Source organism: Gymnodraco acuticeps, unplaced genomic scaffold (genome assembly GCF_902827175.1).
Source record: "Gymnodraco acuticeps unplaced genomic scaffold, fGymAcu1.1, whole genome shotgun sequence".
Lineage (NCBI taxonomy): Eukaryota > Metazoa > Chordata > Actinopteri > Perciformes > Bathydraconidae > Gymnodraco > Gymnodraco acuticeps.
This window is the reverse complement of record NW_022990010.1, coordinates 2,274,539-2,288,433: the sequence shown is the minus strand read 5'-3', so window position 1 is coordinate 2,288,433 and position 13,895 is coordinate 2,274,539. Positions and strand designations below refer to the sequence as shown.

General features: G+C 38.4%; 1 protein-coding gene across 1 annotated transcript in view; it reads left to right on the top strand.

Moving 5' to 3' along the window:
* Nucleotides 1-1,016: 1,016 nt before the first annotated feature.
* nr5a2 (nuclear receptor subfamily 5, group A, member 2) overlaps nt 1,017-13,895 on the top strand; it is a 64,724-nt gene continuing 51,845 nt past the window's right edge. Inside the window, 3 exon segments of the mRNA XM_034213119.1 lie at nt 1,017-1,684; nt 4,712-4,830; nt 8,364-8,519. Of these exon segments, the coding sequence (XP_034069010.1) occupies nt 1,603-1,684; nt 4,712-4,830; nt 8,364-8,519 (357 nt within the window). The 5' untranslated portion in view covers nt 1,017-1,602.

Here is a 13,895-nt window from a genome sequence, read left to right as displayed (position 1 = left end):
AAATAAGTGTGTGTTTTGATGTTCGAACGCTTGGAGGGGGGCTTTAATGGGACGTGGACGTACACTTATTGTCTTTGTGTATTTGTAAAAGACTGAATAACCCGAGCCTGCGTCAGATCACTAATTGATCCCTGTTCAGCCAATTACTGCTAATAATTCAGAAGCAAAAGTATAATTTATTGCGTAAGGGGCTGTTTGATCCAAAAATAAAGGCCGTTTTGAGCCTGGGGCCGGCTCTGCTCACATTTTCCATAACATTGAACACAGGTTAAGTATTATTATTTTTTTAAATATGGGTTGAATGCAGACATGTATGTCCTTTACTGGAATTATAAAATGAAAGAGCCTTGTTCTAGAGTAATAATTCAAGAAAAGACAGACAGACAGACAGACAGACATACAGACAGACAGACAGACAGACAGACAGACAGACAGACAGACAGACAGACAGACAGACAGACAGACAGACAGACAGACAGACAGAGAGCTTATTACATTTTATTTGATTTTAATGGTGAGTGGGATTGTTTGATGACCACAGAAGCACATAACATAATTCTTAAATGGATTATTGAGGTGAACAATATTGCAATAAAGTACATGCAACGCAAAGATAAAGATAGGGAATTGATAGAGAGAAAAACACTTTACATGATAGAACCGTGCACACCCGGCACGTGTGTCTGTGTGCGTGCATGTGCTGCAGTGTGATCTAAATACATACCTCGCGCGTTGCCTCTGCGCTCACGGGGAGTCTGCTCTCACATACAGTTGCATCACCTCGTTTGATTTCCTTGTTCTCCCTCCGCCTGTAAAGTCCATCATTAACAGGATTAAACAGCTGAGAGATGGAACTGGAGGGTTTGAGGCGATGTTTCCCGGTCTCCTCGCCTGATTGGGTCAGAGAGAGATGATGTCAGACGACCGCATGCGCCCCGGATTGGAGAGAGAGGAGTAAACAAAGCCGTGAGGAGGAGGAGGAGGAGGAGGAGGAGGAGGATGAGAGGTCTCCACATCTCCAGACTGTCCGACCGACACACCGATTCCGACTTTACGCACAAGAGGGGGCGGCGCCGTCGGCACGTTCTCTTCTGCTAAAGGCTGAAAGTTACACTGAAGGACCCACTTTAATGGGTGACGCGCTAAAAAAGACTGTTGGAAGAGCTACAGGGAAACTTACTATCGTATTTTATTCCGGACACTGCAGTTTTCTCGTTTGAGTAAGAGACTGATTCCTTTACTCAGCGTGAACTGTTCCTTAATAAGTACCGAACAAACCACGCGTGTGGTCTACGTTAGTATTGCTGTTTTGTGCGCAAGTGCAATTTACGAGAAATTAGATAAGTAAACTTAAATTATATCAGACAAGCACCGGCTATGCAGCCCGGCCGTTTGAAGACAGCCTGACTCGTTTGAATCAGGCTTCATATTCGCAACATGTTCCAATAATTGGAAGACAGAGATAGTTATACATAAGAGATAGAGATTTAAAACAAAGACATTTGGGACTCTTTGAGGGGTTTATGTGGGAACATCTGCTTCTCACGTCCAGGTGTCCCGCCGAGCGGTGCGGACTCTGCAGCTCAGGCCGGCAGCGCTGACATGCTGCCTAAAGTCGATACGGAATCACTCGGAATCACTCGATCGTATGGAGAACAAGGGCGTATGCCAAGGAATATGCAAGGTAAGAACTGTCATTCATTTACATCTCGTAAGACTACATGGCAGATTAATAAACGTCCTCTTTATTTACGAAACATAAATGGACTGCAAGTTCTTGGTGCGTGCCTCAGTGTCACAGAAAAGTTTTGGACACGCGTAAATCCAAAACATTTCTGCGGACAATTAAAAAAATACCGGTCATATAGCCAATATAGCCTTATTATTGAATGAGGAACGTGTTCAATTTGGTCATTTGTAAACTGTTCTGGAATTTCAATGAATGTTGTTGAGGATAGGCTTCTGATATTTTATTGTAATATTTATATTAGGCCTATTATAAAATATAATAAGTAACCCACCAATCCAGATCAAACCTGGACACATGTGTAACGTTTGACGATCAAAAAATTATGACACCCAGCTGTCACTGCATGCTGGAAGTGCTCGGGCGCCTGGTGAGTTAACACTGCGAGACAGAGCATTGTGTATTTAGCCTTTTAATGTATGTGGTTTAATAATACAAAATAATTCAAATGACTTAATGTAGGCAGCATACGCAGAATAAACTCCTGATTTAGTCTTTATACAAAAAGTAGTGAAAAGATAAATGTTGCCAACATAAAAGTCAGAAGAAAAAAAAACTGTAGAGGACAATTTTAGAGTTTTCATAACATTATTTTCTCTTGTCTAAATTTGACCTCGGGACAGTAAACTTTCGTCTAAGAATGTGATCTAACACAAAGTCTGTAAGCATTGTTAAAAAAAATAGACATCAAACTAATTTATCCTTTTGTGTTTCTAACCAAAACCAATTGTTTTTTTTTTATAAATGGCCTAAAATGAATTGAATTTCAAAATGATGTTGAATAGGAAACCAAACATTTTTCATCTGATTTTCTTCCAATTACTTTACTTATCTCTTTTGTATAATAGTATTTGCCTTCAATCTCCGCGCGAAAAAAGGGTTAAAAAAACCTATTCGATAAAAAAAAAATCCAAACGTTTTTTGTGTGTATTATTCCATACGGCATGCCTACATTTTTCTTGATCTGTTTCAAAACATCCACATAAATCAGAGAACATGTAAAAATGGACTGACTCCTTTGCCAAGATAAACTCACTTGCCACTTATTCCCCTCACGTCATTCCGCAGTAATATAAACGGGCAATCAATTAGCCCAGTCCTGGTTTATGACCATTGATAACACACACACTCACAAGACAAGGAGTGGCTTGTTAGAGAGCCCGTTATCTAAATTGTACGCAAGGCTAAAAACAAGGTAGCTCTGACTGAAAGAGCCTTTCTCTTAGAAAGTGCATAGGGACAAATGTCGTAGCTTTTGGAAATTAGTTTCAAGCAAGTGGCCGTCGAGGTGAGAGCTAGCAGGTGAGTTTGTTTATTCGCCTTCTAAAGCAATTTAACCTGCACACACTGTGCGCAAACCTCCGCTTGTTTAGGAAGCAGGGATGCAGGAGAGCTCAACTAAACTCAATTTAGCCACATCTTTACTTTAAACAATTATGCATTTTCTTGTTTGTTTTTTTAAACAGATAGAAGACAATTCATCTTCCTAAAGGCCAATGAACGGAACATAGCAGCAGTATAATGTATAATTGTATGGAAGATTTGATCCAAAACCCAGAAAATATATTGCTGAAAAAAATTATGTATTTCTGTCATTAGGACCATTTACAATTCAAGAGCTCGTTTTGTTTTTATTTAGCACGGCCTCGTCTACTGATAGCTGCAACCAATGCCTCATCAATGTTCATTTTTCTTTACGTCTAAATCTACAGCTGCCGTGTGTAAAGATAACAGCTCTACAAATGTTTTTTTTTCTGCGCTTAAAGGTAGAATAAAGTTCGGAAATGGAGTTTGCTTAGAGCTTCTGTGGAAAAACCGGCAGCTCGGTGGAACTTGTTGCTTCAACTGGAATATGCAGTGCGGATCCCAGCAGGGCAACGCGTTAACAAACATAAATCATGTCTAATTAAAAGGTATCAGTGAGCAGATGAGGGGATTCTGAAATAGAGCAGTAATTGATGTGAAGGCCTTGGAGGGCGACTAGTTGACACAATATTTCCACTTTTACAGCCATACACTGAGGTTTTCCTGTTTGATCCATGGCATGCTTTTCATGATTAGAACCATAAAGGCTTTTGTAAGCGTTGTAAAAGTCAGCCTGAATGTTTGCTTAGCGTTGTCACACACCGTCTTATCATGCAACTATTTATATACGCAAGGCAAAGGGACTTCAACAGACCCATCGACATACTATTCGAATGGAAGTATATATTCAGTCTTTAATATAAATAAAAATACATGCGAAAATTGGCCACTGTTATGGGATTTAACTAATTGCTAAATGTGTTTTATAACAGTGGTAGATTGTGTACAAAAATGTCATGTTAAATTAGCCTATATTGAAAGCTCGTAAAACTGAATTTTGTTTCCAGCGCACGCAGAAAGTCATTGAATGCTGCCTCTGCTTTTGCACCACCAACATACATAAAATAAACTAAAGCAGTTGGCCTATAGCATTGTGAGTTATTCTTCGAGAAGGAGAAATAATATTGGTTCAAGTAGGTTTTGAATGTTTTTTTTCTCCTCGCCTGCAGAGATAAGGGATTCTCTGTGTGTCTTCATTTGTCTGTGGGCGGTAACATTTTCTCCTCCAATCCTTAACTCTAATACCTCTCCATTTCCCCCAGCGATTTCACGACTTAGATGCATGCATATTTATGAGGCTCACTTTCATGCGCTATTTTATTTTTTGGCTCCTGTCTGCAACGAATGTAGAAGAGAGGGCAGCAGCAAGGAGAAATAAATGGTTGAGTCCTTTCAACTCATTCCAAAATCGACGATTCATCGTCTTCCCCTCCTCAATTTAAAACTCTACAAGTCCAACAGAACTTAAAAAAAAATGCTCGTTCAGTTGCATCGCGTGGTTCCCCGTGATTCATTTTGATGGATGAAAGTATGCTTTGGAAAAGAGATTGCTCAGCACTGAAATAGACTTCTCTCTGTGTGTCCGCATCTCATCCACAGCCCACCAGTTAAAAATGATGGACTACTCCTATGACGAAGACTTGGACGAGATGTGCCCCGTTTGTGGAGACAAGGTTTCAGGCTATCACTACGGACTACTGACCTGCGAGAGCTGCAAGGTTAGTGCGCTCATTCTCCTCTCTATTATAATGATGTTTTGAGTGCATGGTGACCTTCCCCTATCTGCTTGATATTTCAAATGTTCCTAGTGATTCAAATTGTTTGCCGTAGTGAGTTCTCAGTAATATAGTTGCCTAATTATTGGTTTCACTTTAAAGTTCCTGTAGTGCATCAAAGTCAGTGTCAGGTGGGCATGATTTTGCATTGTCCACATTTAAAATACACTTTGTAGATAGTAATACTGTGGCTCTTGTATTTCATTATGGCAGCTTTATTTCAGTGTCTCTATGTATCTGTGGTGGTGCATTCTTAGCAGTTGTATTTGTGCACGCTAGGCATTCAGCCTGCATTCTTGTCCAGAGTGACTTGTAACAAGTGTAACTCTTCTGTTAAGATTCAGTTCCTTGTCATTAACATTACAGGAAAACCAAAGGCAAAGAGGCCGAGGGTGAAATATTGTTGTGACAAGTGATGTAACACACTTTTCCTGTGAGGGTCAGAGGATTTTGTAAAGTAGTGAAAGGCTTGGAAGGGGTTTTTGTCATTTTTGCAACCGTCAAACACAGGAGGCAGGGGTGTGTGGGTTTGACCCAGGAAGCAAAGTACACAATAATTCCGTCTCTATTTACACAAGCCTGTATTTTACCGTCCAAAACTCTCATCACAGGTTAATTAAAGGAAGAGCAACATTGTCTGGTTGCAAAATGTTTCCGTACACAGTGATAAGGCTACCACAAAGCAAGCTGTTGCTGATATTATTTGAGCTCTATCAACAACCTGTTTGTCCCTTTCGGCCTATTTCCTCGTTCTCCTCAACACTGAGCTAATAGGCTTTATCTACGTTTTTGTGTTTGCCCTGCAAAACTGTCATCACAAAATTAAGCTAAGACAAATGTCTCTGTGTTAACACTATTCAGTGTAAAATTGGCCGCTCACAGTATTAATGCTGCAGCACACATTTCTTGCCTATGTGGTAATTATTCAAAGCAGATGTTATAGATTGTATCCCATATTATGACCTTGAGATGCTAAGCACTTGCTTGACGGGAGACGTCAGTGGCATCTCTGCTGCTTGTCAGCCTCAGCACAGGCTTGCGTTGGAGAGCCAATCCACAAACACATTTCCAAGTTTAGTTGAAACGCTGTGCGTGTGCATGCAGAATGTAGATGAAGAAGTCTTTTATGAAATGCTGCACATCCTTGTTGAAACATGAAAGATATTGGTAATTACCTGAAGCGCTTCATTGATTCTCTCTTAAAACGCAGGCACTTTATTCAGTAAAAGTATGTTTGTCAGATGTGTGTGTTGATAATACACAGACTCCTGTATATTGAATATTCGCTATCATCTCCAGTGTAATAGAGGTTCCTCTCTAGATGCAGCTGAATGGAAACTGGAGTTATAGGTTATATTTTAATTTTGTTGTTGTATGAAAGTACCTCGGCTCAGATTTGTAATGCAGCACCCGAGTAAGATTCATAACTTTTTCGTATCTGATTTGAAAACACTACTTAATTTTCGAGTGAGATTTTAGATGTAATTTACCTATCAATCTCCAAAAACGCAGTTGTGAATAGGACACATTTGTTATCAGATGCAGATTTTGGGGATTATTGGTTAACATGCAATTTTTCGGCTAAGGAACACACACCTACAAACACATGCAGAAAGAGAAACCTCCTTATAATCCTCCCAGCAGAGAGTGTTGGTCCATACTACACCAGCCTACATAAAGTAAACATGGTCCCACATCATACCTGCCGCAATAACAACAACAAGCTGAACCGGCTTCATGGTGCTCGTTGTACACAAACAGGCACGTTCCCAGCAGTCTTCATTTTGGGAGACTGAAAGAGCAACAGCAGAATAATAATAATAATGTTGTAATCCTCAAATTCTGACATTACAAGAGACTAAAGAGAGGGTCAAGGGTCAGTCATATTGATCAGTGGACATCTACAAAAAATAGATCTGCAGAGTAGTAAAAATAACAAAAAATTGATAGGAGAAATTAAAATGAGTAAAGAAAGTTGAGGGTAAAGGATTTTACATTTTTGTCATTTTAAAGTTAGACAGATCACAAAGCAAATTAGGTATAGAGAATAGGAGACGAGGATCAGAGGAGATAAAGTGGTGATATGCATTATATTTGTATATAATATGCATTATATTTTTCCTTACCGGCCCGCATTGACGTGTAGTTGAAGCAGTTTTCTGGTCTTTTTCGGAATTTCAAGGTCAGGAAAATCAAGATAATTTAAAAATGATATTGGACATTACATGTTAAAATAGCTTGTCTCTACTTTACAGCAAATCATTTAGAATTATTGTGAGGAACATAGATTTTATGTTGAACTGTGAGAAATTAAAATGAGAAACATTCTTTGGCAACAGACAGAGGCAAAATGTCAGCAATTCCTTTATAAATACAAATGCGCCTTGGCGATTGCCTTTTCTTAGTTTGAACTGCCAGTCAAATTCAAGCTTTTCAGGGATGTTGTCTGCTTAATCTCCAGACGTGGTTTTTAAAGCATGTAAGAATCCAGTTTGGTTCAGATTTTTATAGCATATGCTGTGCACTAAATGGAAAATTGGAGAGAAAGTTCTCTCTAAAGCATGGATTTTTTAGCACTGAGAAGTCAATAATCCAAAACCGAGTGCTGTGGATTTTTTTGGGAGGACGGATCAGGCAATGCAGATTGTCAATTAAATTTGGGGTTTGGTGAGATATTGACAGCAGTACGTTCTTTTTTTTCTTTTCTTTTTTTTTAAAGACCAGGTTTAAGGATTCTCCTCCTAGGTTATGGATCTAGAATACGTTAATACCATTTTCCCTTCGTTTGATTTTCACTGCTGCTGCCTATAATTAATTCCACGTTACAGGTAAATCTCTGTAATCCCGGAACTGTGTATTATGGATATAATTTATTGGATTCCTGTGCTCATATTTTTCAATAATTAAGTGGAAAGTTGAAAATATGCTTTCCCCTTAAATTATTTTCCAGGATTTATTGAGATATTTTTAATAGTGAGAATAGCGATGTAATTTTTACGGGACACATTTTACATTTCATACTTTTTATAAAAGTAGTGTAGGCAGAAAAAGACTGTGTAAAGTAGATAAGCAGATAATCTATGTTTTTTTTAATTTGTTTAAAGTGATATTGAATTAGGTATATTGTAAATGCAAATGTACAAAAATGGACTATGTGTGACTATATTTGTAATATAATTTGTATTAACTCTTCAGATAGATGGACATTTGTTTTATTTGTGATAAGTTTGTTTTCATGCCCAGCTTTATATTCTACATGTGTGTGTGTGTCCGTAAGCATCACAACATAATTTGAAGTGTAGCTACAAAAACTTCACCCTGTGTGTGTGTGTGTGTGTGTGTGTGTGTGTGTGTGTGTGTGTGTGTGTGTGTCTATTAAGCCTACCCTCTCCATCTGTCTGGGAGTGTGAATGGGCCAATTACCATCGCATTGCAGGGGTCAAGCAGGTTGACGTCTTAATTGGTTCTCTCTGCAGGGCTTCTTCAAGCGCACCGTCCAGAACAACAAGCGCTACACATGTATAGAGAACCAGAGCTGCCAGATTGACAAGACCCAGAGGAAGCGCTGCCCGTACTGCCGCTTCCAGAAGTGCCTCACCGTCGGCATGAAGCTAGAAGGTATGCAGCATCTTGTTTACATTTTCACAGTTGGTGTTTGCCTCAAGACACAATGACTTGAGATTACAAGTCGTTTGGTGTTTTGCTTCTGTAATTTAATGTGATTTCATTTTAAACACAAGGTTAGAATGAGAAATAATCAGGAAAATGTACCTCAAACGCAAAAGGATTCATAATTCAGACAAAAATGCCTCCTGAGTCACATACTTGTAATATTATTATTGATACCATTTTACTGTTGTATATGGTTGAAGTGGAGCTAATATTTACTGTTATAAACTATTGGTTCATTTCAATGTAACAATATAATGTGTATGTATCTGTAAAAAACAACTGTATTGATTTATGCTGTCAATTAAATGTAGAGTAGTAAAAAGTATGTTTTTGTACTGTAGTAGAGTAAAAGGATAAAGTAGTTTAAAATAGGAAATACTTACTCACCATAAATCTTTTTATATTTTAATCTGGGTAAAAATGTATCTCTTTAAAGTTAAACCTACTGTTTTATATGAATGATTCAATTTCACCACTTAATATGTCTATTTTTGGGTTTTCATGGCAAACACCACGCAAATATGATCCAGAGCAATACAGTAAGCATCTTGGAAAAGAAGATTTTTCTGAGTGTGTGCTACGTTTTATATATTTCAAGATATAATTCCATTTTGCAATTATTGAAAGCTAGGGATGGACATTTTAACAAGAAGCATCACAAATCGGAGGTTGATTGCTTCTGGACTTAAACTACGCAGTGATTTAAAAGTTTGAGTAGAGTGGTAGAGCTAGTATTTTTCCATGAATTTCCACTTCAACACAGATAATCATACCACATTCACTTTTTCTTATTCAACTCAGAGTGAAAATGTTCTTCCATGATCAATTTGCATGTGAATAGTTCCTCACAAATTGACGTTTTCCACCATTCAGAAAAGGTTGATACTTACTCTGACAATATAATTGCCTGTATGAAAGGAGAAGGTTATATTTATTTAAAAGCTTAACAATGAACATCTCAGTAATATCCTTCTCGCAAATGTATAGCTAGAACTTTGTGAAAAGAAACCTTTCATTACTACCAAAGCGGTGAAATCCAACATTGCTTATTAGTATTTTGGATGGGGTCAGGGGGAGTTAGGGGGTATCTTGTAGCTGCTGTGCACTTAAACTTGCCAGACAGCGTAATAGATAAAATATTAAACTTGGCGGCAGGGCGAGAATGGTAATGATGATACTTTTGGCCGGCCGGTTCGAGGCCTCTTTGTTTAATTTGAACGTGGCTCAGAAGCTTGTTCAAACACTGTTATCCAGAAGTGACAGTACTGCAGGGCAAGAAACATTCTTCTAACAGAAAGATAATATTTAAAATCAACTTTTGTCAGCACAAGTTGACAGGTTTTATACTGAAATCCCTAATTCTGGATTAAATACATTTACCTGAAGGTTATCTTGTAATATATATGTGCAAAATAGGGGATTTTAAAGCTAGAGGAAACAGTTATTAATTTGTCGACTGAAGAGTAAAGTTATAACATTGTCCTTTAAAAGAATCTGCAAATTGTTTCAGTTTTTTACTAAAAGTAGGTGTTGCTATTCTTACGGTTTCAGATACATAAACCAAATTCTTCAAATGTTTTTATTTGAACTGAATCAAAAATCCCTAGGCTCCTGGAATGATCACACACAATTGAGAAAAGTTAATGTGTTAAAGAAATAAGACCCTGGGAGGGTGATGTAGAGCGAAGACAGTCTGACTAAAATCTCTCCTGAGGCTTCTTCCCCCTTTAGCTGCCATGTGCAGTGTAATTAATTGCTGTTAATTGTGAATGGCCGCTGGGCAGAATGTCTTGGCCTGTCATTTTCCAGCTGACACAGGTGGGGAGGGGATAGCTTTTGATTTGTTATGCTGGCGGTAGTTTTCAGCTCGGGGGCAAGACAGGCCCTGCAGCACTCTGTCAGGGGCCAGAAGCTCCAGTGAGCAACTCCTGCCACAAGCAGTAAAGACGTCCTGTACAGAATGGCTGACACACCTCAGTATACACACACACACACACCTGGTAAACACATACATATATTCATGAAAAAACCCCAAAAGGTGTTCAGAAGGCCACAGGCAAGAGGGAGAAGCTGTCATTTGATCTTTAAAAAAGTGCGTGTAAAAAAGCGTTGGAAAGGAAAAGGAGGTTTGGGGTCATGTGCTTGTTATTACAATCTTTTCATTCCATTACACAGCAGCTTGCAGAAACATGTGAATTCAGGATATCGACTGGAACCAAATGTGACTCAAACTGTAATTTTTCGAATGTTTACTTTTGCCTTTCTGGTGTTGCTCAAAGTCCTTCCTGTTTGTTGAAAAGTGTGCTAACCTTTAGGACAGTGTGTGCAGTTTGCAGTGAGGGTGGTAGCAGTCAAGATGTCGTTATTAGCGTGTGTAAAGTTCAGAGAAGGCAGCGAAACAAGGTGAAAAGGCGGACGGTCCAATATCAGAGTGATATACAGAACACAGTGTCCAAACACTAAGAGATTAGTTGTTTTATCTAAAACTGATAACAAAAACAAGAATACATAACTTACCTCTGAGCCAGTGTGTAACATCCAAGGTTTTCCAATACAACATAATCATGTTATTGCATCAACTATGAGAGTAGATTAAGCTGTTAACTGTAAACATTTTGTTAACATAGTCACAGGTTTAATTCCAGCAATTAAAAGTGAATCTGGAAATGTGAACTGTGACCTTAAACAACATTTAACCAGATGCCATTAGCAGCTAACATCTATCAGTTCAATTTGTACAAATACTGGTGTTCATCATGTAAATATAAAAACATAAGATTAATATGTGTCTACAAAAATCTATTTTAATCCCTAAATTAATCATTTGTAGTTACTGAGAGTCTCAAACAGCATTATAGGAAAACAAATTCACAACAAGGCAAACACACACTATCTGTTTTCCATACACTCACACAGTGGTGATTGAGCCTGGCAGCCTCACACAAACAGACTTGTAAAAATGTTGCTTCTTGGTATGCACTGTAGCATCACAGCTCTCAGTGAAGACTCCTTGAGAAAAAGAAAAAAAGCGACATCCCACTAAGGTTTGACCCATTAGCACATCATTCACTAAAGCTGATGAAGCGTGCCGTATCTGAACGGCTCCCACTGGCATGATTTTCTTTTTATGCTCGCTAGAAGTTGTCTTGCATCACATGCTTCACTGAGCGGCCTAATATTTCCTTAACCTGTGTATCATCTTAAAGACAGAGCCTAAGAGAGGTATTTGTGATACTGAGAATTCAATTTGAAGTTCCATTATTGTTTTCTTAACATCAATTGAAAAGTTGATGACAGGCACCCATGTAAAATAAGAAAATATTTTGACAAAAACAAAGAACAGGATGCAACGTGTACTCCACTGATACAAGGCTGATTATTTCACTGTCTCCTCTCCTTCACAGTTTTAAAATACCGAACAACAAATAATATTATGTTTAGCTTGATACAAAGCAGCCACTGTTGTCTTGTCTTAAACCATAGCAAAATACTGATTTAAAATGGCCTTTTTTGACTTAACTCTAATTTATTTTTAATATATTATTCCACTTTTCGCTTGGACTTACAACATCACTGATCAGACTCCCAAAGGCTTCTTCCAGTTATATTTATTTTGAACCATTTTGTTTAATGCAACCGATTGTCAAATCTAGATTCATTAATAATTATAAATGCAAAACTCAGATAGAGTCATGAGCACAAATTAGCGTCACCATGTGAGCGTTTAGATATTCCTCACTGCATATCTCTCCCTCCACTTTTTATTTCCTCCCTGCATCTTTCTTGCTCTGATTTGTCTTCCATCAGCCTCAGTACCTGCGATGGAAGCCAGGGAGCTGTCCCATTACTTATGCATAGGTATCATAGGTATTCATGTGTGTGCATGGGATAGGGCGCATCCGGAGCAGGGGCCGGGGCCCCGACATGACAAACAGGGTGTCAGCAAGGCTCCGCGGGACCCATTAATATGCTGCTGGCCGACAGGGATCCTCACCTACGCGCGCTTAATATTCCTGTATATTAAACAACCATAAATCAGAGGATATAAGCGCTGAGGGCTGTTGTGTGTGTGATGTGTTTCAGTGTGCTAGGAGCTATGTGTGCAAAGAAATTGTGGGTGTGAAGGATGCTGTGTGTGTGGGTGTTTGTGTTCGTGCGTGTTGGAGATGGGGTGTAAACTGAGTACTGGATACTTCAAGAAAAGTTCAGAAGGGTTTTAGATGGGTCAGTTTCTTAATTTATTAGGGATGTAACGATATATCGAATATCGCGATAAATAAATGTCTCAATACCGTCGTGAGACTGACTGATTTAAATACATTTTTTTTTAAACCTTTATTCAACAAGGTGGTCCCATTGAGATCATCGATCTCTTTTTCAAGGGAGACCTGTCCAACATGGCAGCAAGTAGGTTACAACATGAACATAAAACAACAGATAACAATAAAGGACATCGTATTTACAGGGCTACATGTACATACCTAGAGACATTGACAAGTACCAACAGTATATTTATATCTCGCCCAGTCAATAAGCCTCACCTTCTTGGCAAAAACGGTATTGTTTTTGAAGTGGTGGAGAGACAATGCACGGTTTTACCCACTGCTGTCACCCATGGCCAAAGCATATCTCTCTGTCCCGGCAACATCAGTACCAAGCCAGAGAGTTTTTTCCACAGCAGGGGATATTGTAAACGCCCAAACATCCCAGCTTCTACCTGGAAATATGGACATGCTCATATTCCTAAAAGATAACCTTGATGATGCTGAGTGAGTGAGTTAGTGAGTTTGAGTTACTTGATTTATTCTATTGCAGGGTCTGATTATTATATTGTTGACACTTTAAAATACTACTATCCTACTAAAATGCTGTACAAATCAGATTTATTATTTAATAAAGAAAACAAATTTCAAGTAAAAAAATAAAGAAAAAATTCAAATTTTTTTCTTTATTTTTTCAATATCGCGATAAATATCGTACCGTGGACTTTTTATTGCGATATTATCGTACCGTGAGTTTTTGGTATTGTTACATCCCTATAATTTATACAAGAGAGTGTGTGCCTATGTGTATTTGTCTGGACAGGCTCTCAGACAGAAGGTCGGAGAAATTCAAAGTGAACGATAGCGTCTGCCTTTTAGCCTTTCAGCCTGGCTTCAGCTCCAAAGCCTCACTGCTAACCCACAAGACAACCTCCCCTAAACCAGATCCTTTCCACACCAATAAAAGAAGGTTTAGAACAATTTTTTACCTTGAGATGCTTTGTAATCTTACAGTATATATTTTTAAATGTTATTTCCTCTTTTTCTCCTCTTTTTTTTTACTATTCCTTTGCA